This window comes from Heteronotia binoei, chromosome 7 (assembly GCF_032191835.1).
Source record: "Heteronotia binoei isolate CCM8104 ecotype False Entrance Well chromosome 7, APGP_CSIRO_Hbin_v1, whole genome shotgun sequence".
NCBI classification, from domain to species: Eukaryota; Metazoa; Chordata; class Lepidosauria; order Squamata; family Gekkonidae; genus Heteronotia; species Heteronotia binoei.
In genome coordinates this window covers 2,073,069-2,084,281 of record NC_083229.1, presented here as the reverse complement: position 1 = coordinate 2,084,281, position 11,213 = coordinate 2,073,069, and the positions used below count along the sequence as shown (strand labels likewise).

At 52.6% G+C, this 11,213-nt stretch overlaps 1 protein-coding gene across 1 annotated transcript; it reads left to right on the top strand.

The window, feature by feature from the left end:
• Nucleotides 1-3,537: 3,537 nt before the first annotated feature.
• Nucleotides 3,538-10,850, top strand: LOC132574671 (fucolectin-1-like). The gene is made up of 3 exons (XM_060242906.1): nucleotides 3,538-3,622; nucleotides 7,687-7,978; nucleotides 10,620-10,850. Exons 1-3 carry the CDS (start codon nucleotides 3,538-3,540, stop codon nucleotides 10,780-10,782), a joined length of 540 nt encoding a protein of 179 aa, XP_060098889.1. The 3' UTR covers nucleotides 10,783-10,850.
• Nucleotides 10,851-11,213: the final 363 nt, after the last annotated feature.

The following is an 11,213-nucleotide window of genomic DNA, read 5'->3' as shown; positions in this document are numbered from 1 at the left end:
AGGGGAGGGGCAGGTGATTGCAAGGGGGGGCATGGTGCCAGAGGGCATTTAGCCTCTTTGCCCAGGGCTCAGTTTAGGATGGAGCTGAGTCTCTGCGGGAATCCGCAAGCACAGCCACAAAAGGCAGCAGAAGCAGGCCAAGTACTGGGGAAGGGGGGGGGGGGTGAGATGCTTTCCTGCCATCTCTTCTTTCCTTGCCTTTTAGAATCATAGAACTATAGAATCATTGAGCTGGAAAGGACTTCCAGGGTCATCTAGTCCAACCCGCTGCACAATGCAGGAAGCTCACAAACACCTTCCCCTAAATTCACAGGATCCTCATTGCTGTCAGATGGCCATTAGCCAGAACCTGGAATCCTAGAGTTGGAAAGAACCTCCAGGGTCATCTAGTCCAACACTCTGCACAATGCAGGAAACTCACAAACCCCTCCCCCTAAATTCATAGGATCTTCATCGCTGTCAGATGGCCATCTAGCCTCTGCTTAAAAACTTCAAGGAAGGAGAGCCCACCACCTCCCGAGGAAGGAAGCCTGTTGCACTGAGGAACTGCTCTTAACAGTCATAGAATCATAGAGTTGGAAGAGAATTCCAGGGTCATCTAGTCCAACCCCTACACAAGGCAGGAAACTCACAAACCCCTCCCCTAAATTCGTAGGATCTTCATCGCTGTCAGATGGCCATCTAGCCTCTGCTTAAAAACTTCCAAGGAAGGAGAGCCCACCACCTCCCGAGGAAGGAAGCCTGTTGCACTGAGGAACTGCTCTTAACAGTCATAGAATCATAGAGTTGAAGAGAATTCCAGGGTCATCTAGTCCAACCCCCTACACAAGGCAGGAAACTCACAAACCCCTCCCCCTAAATTCGTAGGATCTTCATCGCTGTCAGATGGCCATCTAGCCTCTGCTTAAAAACCTCCAAGGAAGGAGAGCCCACCACCTCCCGAGGAGGAAGCCTGTTCCACTGAGGAACCCCTCTAACCTCACAAACCCCTCCCCCTAAATTCACAGGATCCTCATTGCTGTCAGATGGCCATTAGCCAGAACCTGGAATCCTAGAGTTGGAAAGAACCTCCAGGGTCATCTAGTCCAACCCCCTACACAAGGCAGGAAACTCACAAACCCCTCCCCCTAAATTCGTAGGATCTTCATCGCTGCCAGATGGCCATCTAGCCTCTGCTTAAAAACCTCCAAGGAAGGAGAGCCCACCACCTCCCGAGGAGGAAGCCTGTTCCACTGAGGAACCCCTCTAACAGTCTCTCTTCCCTTTCCCCTTTGATGGGCATTCTTCCCCCACCCCTTATTCACCCCTATAGAGTACTGAGAGCTGCAGTAGACGTCAACAACACAGGGTGCATAGAGGTTGGGAATTCCGCCACTCCCCCAATACCTGCAATCAGAAAACTCTATTCCTCGGCTGCAACACACCTCCCTCCCCTTTTCTGTTCGCTGTTTTATTGGCCACCAGCTTCAAGATGGTCATGGGAATTGTGGCAGCCAAAAGGAAGGGAATGGAAACACCCTCAGCCAGATTATCTCTACAATATCCTTGAGGTATTTGCAATGGAACATATGAACCTATGAAGCTGCCTTATACTGAATCAGACCCCCCTCGGTCCATCAAAGTCAGTCTTGTCTACTCAGACTGGCAGCGGCTCTCCAGGGTCTCCAGCTGAGGTTCTTCACGCCTACTTGCCTGGACCCTTCTTAGTTGGAGATGCTGAGGATTGAACCTGGGACCTTCTGCTTACCAAGCAGGTGCTCTACCACTGAGCCACAGCCCCATTCATGGCTCTTTCTCCAAGGTCTCACGCCTACTTGCCTGGACCCTTTTTAGTTGGAGATGCTGAGGATTGAACCTGGGACCTTCTGCTTACCAGGCAGATGCTCTACCACTGAGCCACCATCCCTCCCCAAAGCAGAGGTTTACTTGCTAGCCACATAGCCAGGGAGGGTGGAGAATATCACCTCCTTTTCAAACCAAGGAGGGCTTTAACAAAGCTCTGCTTCGTTCCTTTTTCTGTGGCTGTCCGCGTCCTCACACAGGACCTTACAGTGGCCCCGGCATCATGTTCCCAGAGACTTCTGCTGAAATCAAAGTCTTCCTGCAGGCTAAAGCAAAGCCGCAGCCACACAGTTGGAGGAGGAGAGCTGCTTAAATTCTGGTGTTCTGATTGCTTTCTTCAGCCCTGAGCTGGATGGCCCAGGCTGCCCTGATCTCATGAGATCTCGGAAGTTTAGCAGTCGGCTCTGCTTAGTGCTGGGATGGGAGACCACTAAGGAAGCCGCTGCCACTCAATTCTTGCCTTCAGCACCCTGCAGGGTCACCTGACCTCAGCTGCAATTTAGAATCACAGAATCCAAGAGTTGGAAGGGACCTCCGGGGTCATCTAGTCCAACCCCCTGCACAATGCAGGAAACTCATAAACACCTTCCCCTAAATTCACAGGCCTTTCTAGCAGCATTGAATATGATTAGTAACAGTATTATTGGCATCATAAATGAACAGAGCCTGACACTTCCTTCCCTTCCCTCCCCTTCCTCCCTTCCTTCCTTCCCTCCCTTTCTTCCTTTCCTCCCTCACTTCCTTCCTTTCCTCCCTCACTTCCTTCCTTCCCTCCCCTCCCCTCCCTCTCTCCCTCCTTCCGTCCCTCCCCCTCCCTCCCTCCCTTCATTCCTTCCTCTCTCCCTCCCCTTCCTTCCTCCCTTCCTCCCTCCCTCCCCTTCCTTCCTCCCTCCCCTTCCTTCCTTCCCTCCCTTTTTCCTCCCTCACTTCCTTCCTTCCTTCCCTCCCTCCCTCCCTCCCTTCCTTCCTTCCTTTCTTCCTTCCTTCCTTCCTTCCTTCCTTCCTTCCTCCCTCCTTCCCTTCCTTCCCTTCCTTCCTCCCTCCTCTTCCTCCTCCCTCCCTTTCTTCCTTCCTTCCTCCCTTTTTCCATCCCTCCCTTCCTTTCCTCCCTCACTTCCTTCCTTCCCTCCCCTCCCTCCCTCCCTCCCTCCCTCCCTCCCTTCCTTCCTTCCTTCCTCCCTCCTTCCCCTCCTTCCCTTCCTTCCTCCCTCCTCTTCCTCCCTCCCTTTCTTTCTTTCTTTCTTTCTTTCTTTCTTTCTTTCTTTCTTTCTTTCTTTCTTTCTTTCTTTCTTTCTTTCTTTCTTTCTTTCTTTCTTCCTTCCTTCCTTCCTTCCTTCCTTCCTTCCTTCCTTCCTTCCTTCCTTCCTTCCTTCCTTCCTTCCTTCCTTCCTTCCTTCCTTCCTTCCTTCCCAAAGCTTGACTGAGAGCTTCCATCGCTGGATGAAGTTCTGATACTCCATGATGGAGGTCTCTGAGCACACAGAAGTCCTCACAAGCTGGAGGTGAAAGGAGGGAGGGAAGGAACTGGAGAGTGATTCAGCCCAGCAGTTTTGGATGAGGCTCAGCCAAGGGAGGAGGGGGCAGCCAGGGAGATGTGTGAGCACAGCAAGAAGGCGCTTCCAAGCCAAGCACTGCCCAGTCCCATTTCTTATGCCACCTGACTGTAGCTGTTGCCTTGTTTCCCCCCCTTTCAGGATGCTGCTCGCCTGGCCGTGGCTGCTGGCCCTGGGGCTGCTGGTGGGGCGTGGGGAGGCCCAGAGCTGCACCCAAGCATACGGAGGTAAGCAATAGGGCATTGCATGGAGGGAGGGGGGGAAGAAGCCTGGGCTGTTGCCCCTAAAAGAGTGTCCCCCACTGGAGCTCCTCTTCCTCCTCCAGACGGGGGGGTCTGGGCTGTGCCACCCTCTGGTGTTGTTAAGACAACGGAACCCCTGAGGATTTCCTCCATCAGGGCATGTCGGTTTTCCTAAGATCAATTTCAGAAGGCTTTTGAGAGACAGGAGGGCCAGCTGGTGCTCTGCCTCCCTCCCCTGCATGCCCCCCCAGACCTGTGAAAATACACACACCCCGCCCCCTGCACTGCTCCACCTGATAATGTTCTGTGCAAAGCAGGGAGGCGGCTGAGGGTCCCTTCCCGGAGATGTCCTCAGAGTGCAGCTCCCAGTTCTCAGCCACTAAACTGCTGGGGCTCCCCAGAGAGGCAGGGAAGGAGGGAGCCATGAAAATGTGACTCCTTGATTCTGCCAAGCCCAGAGACAGGAAATTGCTGAAGCTGCCAATCCCATGTGTTGCGAAATGGGGGACTTTGGAGGCGGAGCCTGGAGAGGGCAGAGTGGGAGAAGGGGAAGGACCTCAGCAGAGGATATATTGGCATAGAGCCCGCCCCCCAAAGCAGCCATCTTCTCCAGGGGGGACAGATCTTTGTAGTATGAACTGGAAAGTGTTCATCATTCCAAAAGATTTCCAGGGTGCACCTGGAGGCTGAGAACCCCAAACACATTTCCCCCAGATTAGTCCATTGAGCAGCAGAAAAGAACTGGAGTCCAGCAGCACCTGAGAGCCAGTTTGGTGTAGTGGTTAAGTGTGCGGACTCTTATCTGGGAGAACCGGGTTTGATTCCCCACTCCTCCACTTGCAGCTGCTGGAATGGCCTTGGGTCAACCAGAGCTCTCTTATCTGGGAGAACCAGGTTGGATTCCCCACTCCTCCACTTGCAGCTGCTGGAATGGCCTTGGGTCAACCAGAACTCTCTTATCTGGGAGAACCAGGTTGGATTCCCCACTCCTCCACTTGCAGCTGCTGGAATAGCCTTGGGTCAGCCATAGCTCTCTTATCTGGGAGAACCGGGTTTGATTCCTCACTCCTCCACTTGCACCTGCTGGAATGGCCTTGGGTCAACCAGAGCTCTCTTATCTGGGAGAACCGGGTTTGATTCCCCACTCCTCCACTTGCAGCTGCTGGAATGGCCTTGGGTCAACCAGAGCTCTCTTATCTGGGAGAACCAGGTTGGATTCCCCACTCCTCCACTTGCAGCTGCTGGAATAGCCTTGGGTCAGCCATAGCTCTCTTATCTGGGAGAACCGGGTTTGATTCCTCACTCCTCCACTTGCACCTGCTGGAATGGCCTTGGGTCAGCCAGAGCTCTCTTATCTGGGAGAACCGGGTTTGATTCCCCACTCCTCCACTTGCTCCTGCTGGAATGGCCTTGGGTCAACCAGAGCTCTCTTATCTGGGAGAACCAGGTTGGATTCCCCACTCCTCCACTTGCAGCTGCTGGAATGGCCTTGGGTCAGCCAGAGCTCTCTTATCTGGGAGAACCGGGTTTGATTCCCCACTCCTCCACTTGCAGCTGCTGGAATGGCCTTGGGTCAGCCAGAGCTCTCTTATCTGGGAGAACCGGGTTTGATTCCTCACTCCTCCACTTGCACCTGCTGGAATGGCCTTGGGTCAGCCAGAGCTCTCTTATCTGGGAGAACCGGGTTTGATTCCCCACTCCTCCACTTGCAGCTGCTGGAATGGCCTTGGATCAGCCAGAGCTCTCTTATCTGGGAGAACCGGGTTTGATTCCCCACTCCTCCACTTGCACCTGCTGGAATGGCCTTGGGTCAGCCATAGCTCTCTTATCTGGGAGAACCGGGTTTGATTCCCCACTCCTCCACTTGCACCTGTTGGAATGGCCTTGGGTCAGCCATAGCTCTCTTATCTGGGAGAACCGGGTTTGATTCCCCACTCCTCCACTTGCACCTGCTGGAATGGCCTTGGGTCAGCCATAGCTCTCTTATCTGGAAGAACTGGGTTTGATTCCCCACTCCTCCACTTGCAGCTGCTGGAATGGCCTTGGGTCAGCCAGAGCTCTCTTATCTGGGAGAACCGGGTTTGATTCCCCACTCCTCCACTTGCACCTGTTGGAATGGCCTTGGGTCAGCCAGAGCTCTCTTATCTGGGAGAACCGGGTTTGATTCCCCACTCCTCCACTTGCAGCTGCTGGAATGGCCTTGGGTCAACCAGAGCTCTCTTATCTGGGAGAACCAGGTTGGATTCCCCACTCCTCCACTTGCAGCTGCTGGAATAGCCTTGGGTCAGCCATAGCTCTCTTATCTGGGAGAACCGGGTTTGATTCCTCACTCCTCCACTTGCACCTGCTGGAATGGCCTTGGGTCAGCCAGAGCTCTCTTATCTGGGAGAACCGGGTTTGATTCCCCACTCCTCCACTTGCAGCTGCTGGAATGGCCTTGGGTCAACCAGAGCTCTCTTATCTGGGAGAACCAGGTTGGATTCCCCACTCCTCCACTTGCAGCTGCTGGAATGGCCTTGGGTCAGCCAGAGCTCTCTTATCTGGGAGAACCGGGTTTGATTCCCCACTCCTCCACTTGCACCTGCTGGAATGGCCTTGGGTCAGCCAGAGCTCTCTTATCTGGGAGAACCGGGTTTGATTCCCCACTCCTCCACTTGCAGCTGCTGGAATGGCCTTGGATCAGCCAGAGCTCTCTTATCTGGGAGAACCGGGTTTGATTCCCCACTCCTCCACTTGCACCTGCTGGAATGGCCTTGGGTCAGCCATAGCTCTCTTATTTGGGAGAACCGGGTTTGATTCCCCACTCCTCCACTTGCACCTCTTGGAATGGCCTTGGGTCAGCCATAGCTCTCTTATCTGGGAGAACCGGGTTTGATTCCCCACTCCTCCACTTGCACCTGCTGGAATGGCCTTGGGTCAGCCATAGCTCTCTTATCTGGAAGAACTGGGTTTGATTCCCCACTCCTCCACTTGCAGCTGCTGGAATGGCCTTGGGTCAGCCAGAGCTCTCTTATCTGGGAGAACCGGGTTTGATTCCCCACTCCTCCACTTGCACCTGTTGGAATGGCCTTGGGTCAGCCATAGCTCTCTTATCTGGGAGAACCGGGTTTGATTCCCCACTCCTCCACTTGCACCTGCTGGAATGGCCTTGGGTCAGCCATAGCTCTCTTATCTGGAAGAACTGGGTTTGATTCCCCACTCCTCCACCTGCAGCTGCTGGAATGGCCTTGGGTCAGCCAGAGCTTTGGCAGAGGTTGTCCTTGAAAGGGCAGCTGCTGGGAGAGCTCTCTCAGCCCCACCCAACTGACAGGGTATCTTTTGTGGGTGGAGAAAATATAGGAGATTGTAAGCCGCTCTGAGACTCTGATTCAGGGAGAAGGGCAGCATATAAATCTGCAGTCTTATTATTATTATTACGCCTTATTAATGTGTGGAGGGTATTATTCTGGCTTCTTGGCATGGAGACAAATGGCTTGAAGAACAAAGTCCAGTCAGGCACTTTTGAGACCACCAAAGTTTTATCCTATGTATAAGCTTACATGTGCATGCACGCGTCTTCGGATAACGGTTTGAAAAGCCGTTGGCAACGCTGCAGTTCGTGTCGCTGCTCTGATACTTGCAGAGGTTTTCCTTGAAAGGGCAGCTTCTGGGAGAGCCCTCTCAGCCCCACCCACCTCACAGGGTGTCTGTTGTGGGGGGAGAAGATATAGGAGATTGTAAGCTGCTCTGAGACTCTGCTTCAGAGAGAAGGGCGGGGTAGAAATCTGCAGTCATCTTCTTCTTCTTGAGGTCCCCAGGTTCCATTCCCCAATCCCCAGGAGTTTCTCAACTTGGATTTGGTAACACCACCTACTGACTTGGTCTCTTCCGCTCTCTTCCTTCTGCCATGACTTCACAGCAGGGGCACCCCTCTTGCTTGACACATCCCCCCACCCCAACAGCACGTGTGTGCCCTGTCCTTGGGTGCTAAAGGAGGATCCCACAGAAAACAGGCACTGATGCGCACTTCTGTCCCCTCTTCTTCTTTCTTCCATCATCCATCATTCTAGGCCCGAATTTGGCCAGAGGCCAGCCGACCATGCAGGCCTCCCCAGTCGCATCTTCGGGCCCTGGAAGTTCAGGCTGCGCTGTGAACGGGGTCTGTAACGGGAATTGGAATTCCGCATCCTGCACTCAAACCAATCTGGTGAACGACCCGTGGTGGTCCGTGGACTTGGGCAAAGAATACTCCATCTCCCTTGTGGTGGTGAAAAACCGGCAGGACTGCTGCGGATACAGACTCCAGGGGGCCACGGTCTACGTGGGAAATTACATGGGCGACTTTGGTAGCAGCAGCATCTCGTAAGTTTCACATATGCCTCCGTTGCACTCCTCCTCCCCCACGGCTTTTAACAAACCTTCCCCCATATAGAAAAGTCCTCTGAAATCATGGGTTTTACCCACACTTTCGAGGCATGCCTTTAATTGTAATGGTCATTCTGGTCACCCTTTGGTGCTGAGAACAGGGTGGCTCAGTGATAGAGCATCTGCTTGGTAAGCAGAAGGTCCCAGGTTCAATCCCCAGCATCTCCGACTGAAAAGGGTCCAGGCAAGTAGGTGTGAAAAACCTCAGCTTGAGACCGTGGAGAGCTGCTGCCAGTCTGAGTAGACAAGACTGACTTTAGGGAGGGACGGTGGCTCAGTGGCAGAGCATCTGCTTGGTAAGCAGAAGGTCCCAGGTTCAATCCCCAGCATCTCCAACTAAAAAAGGTCCAGGCAAGTAGGCGTGAAAAACCTCAGCTTGAGACCATGGAGAGCCGCTGCCAGTCTGAGTAGACAAGGGAGGGACAGCGGCTCAGTGGTAGAGCGTCTGCTTGGTAAGCAGAAGGTCCCAGGTTCAATCCCTGGCTTCTCCAACTAAAAAGGATCCAGGGAAGTAGGCGTGAAAAACCTCAGCTTTAGAGCTTGGAGAGCCACTGCCAGTCTGAGTAGACAAGACTGACTTCGATGGACCGAGGGGGGTCTGATTCAGTAGAAGGCAGCTTCATAGGTTCATATGTCCATGGCCCCAGAGCACACTAATTTAGGGACAGTGACTCAGTGGTAGAGCATCTGTCTGGTAAACAGAAGGTCCCAGGTTCAATCCCCGGCATCTCCGACTAAAAAGGGTCCAGGCAAGCAGGCATGAAAAACCTCAGCTGGAGACCCTGGAGAGCCGCTGCCAGTGTGAGAAGAAGAATACTGACTTTGATGGACCGAGGGGCGGTCTGATTCAGTAGAAGGAAGCTTCATATGTTCATATGTTTGCTCTATCAGGAGGCAAGAGATCAGTCCATTCCAGACCAGGATTCTATGTAGAACAGAATTAGTCCAGTGGCACTTTTAAGACGAACAAAGTTTAATTCAAGCATAAGCAAACGACTTCTTCCAATACCAAGCCTGCTTGCACACGAAAGCCTATTCCTTGGATTAGACTGTGCTCACACATGAAAGCTTCTGCCCAGAATTCAACGTTGTTAGTCTTCAAGGTACCTGGCTGGACTCCAGCTTTGTTCAGCTGCTTCAGACCAATGTGGCTGCCCGCCTGAGTCTGTCAGGATTCTCTGTGTCAACAAACAGAAAACCCAATGGGAAGGCCTCAGGTCCGTAGCCGGGATTTTAAAAGTCAGGGGGCTTTTTTAAAAGTCGGGGGGGGGGACCCTTTCCCATCCACTGTGGGGCTTGCTGCTTCTCAGAAGCTTTCTGGGGGAGGGCAGAAGCTGGAGGCTCTGAATGTGGCCAAGTCCAGGCAGCCAACCCTAAAACTTTGGCGTCAAGAACCTTGTGTGCAAACAGAAGGGTTTCCTTCCACTTTCCTCTCCCCATCCCAGCACTTTGCAGCCAGCAGCTCCATCGGTCTCCCCTCCTCCCTGGCCCATTCCATGTGGCCTCCTCCACCGTCCTCCTCTCCGCCTTCTGCTTTTGCTGCTGCGCTACACTCTGCCCTGCTCAGCTCTCCCAGCTCTGGCTGCTGCTGGTGCTTTGCTGGCTCAGCCATGGCAAAAAAGAAAAGAAAAAAAGCAGGTTGTGACCCTGGAGGGCCCCCCCGGAGGTCAGGGGGCAGTGCCCCCACAGTCATGCCCCCTACAGGCCTAGAAGGTCTAGCATGTTGATGGACAGCTAGACAAGAACATAAGAGAAGCGCTGTTGGATCAGGCCAATGGCCCCTCCAGTCCAACACTCTGCGTCACATAAGAACATAAGAGAAGCCCTGTTGGATCAGGCCAATGGTCCACCCAGTCCAACACTCTGTGCCACATAAGAACATAAGAGAAGCCATGTTGGATCAAATCAAATTTTATTCTTATATCCCGCCCTCCCCCACCAGAAGGCGGGCTCAGGGCGGCTCACGGACATGACACGTCATGATTCAATTAAAACAAATAAACAACATTTTAAATATAATACAGTTACATAAATAGATTAAAATAGATAAAAATAGGTGCTATCAGGCCAATGGCCCCTCCAGTCCAACACTCTCTGTCTCATAAGAACATAAGAGAAGCCATGTTGGATCAGGCCAATGGCCCCTCCAGTCCAACACTGTCTCATAAGAACATAAGAGAAGCCCTGTTGGATCAGGCCAATGGCCCACCCAGTCCAACACTCTGTGTCACATAAGAACATAAGAGAAGCCATGTTGGATCAGGCCAATGGCCCCTCCAGTCCAACACTCTCTGCCTCATTAGAACATAAGAGAAGCCATGTTGGATCAGGCCAATGGCCCACCCAGTCCAACACTCTGTGTCACACAGTGGCCAATATATGTGTTTGTGTATACACACACACACACACACATATATACACACACACACACACACACTGTGGGTGATAGCCACATTGGGATTCCAACTACATGGGGGGGGGGTGGAATTTCTAGTCATTCATCCCCCCATTCCTGAAGACTGATGTATTCAGTTTCGATGCCACTGTCACATGGCTGACCTTCTTTCTCCCCCCACAGCTGTGGAACCATCACAAACATCGAAGAAGGATCCCTCACCACCATCCCCTGCAATGGAGCCGTGGGCCGCTACGTAACCATTGCCATCACTGATCGAGTGGGATACCTGACTGTGTGTGGGGTGGAGGTCTATGGCACCTGTCCACTGTCCCGTCGTTGTTAGAGATCACAGCATCGTCAATTGTATATGTGTGTGTGGAATTTAGTAATGAATTTCCAATAAACTTCCCGGGAGCTGCCTGTGAACACGCGTCTTTGGACGTCTGCCACTCCTAGCCAAGACAGTTTCCATACGGAGGATTTGATCTTCTTCCTAATGTTTAGCTGTAAAGTCTTTTGTTTTAATTTCAACCTCTTGGTTCTGGTTCTACCTTCTGGGGCCACAGAAAACAATTCCACACCATCCTCTATAGGAGAGCCCTTCAAATACTTGAAGATGGTGATCCTATCACCTCTCAGTTGTCTCCTCTCCAGGGTAAACATCTGCAGTTCCTCCAGCCTTTCTTCATTGGACTTGGTCTCCAGACCCCTCACCATATTTGTCACCCTCCATATTTGTTGTTCCAGATTGTCTATATCCTTCTTAAATTTCTG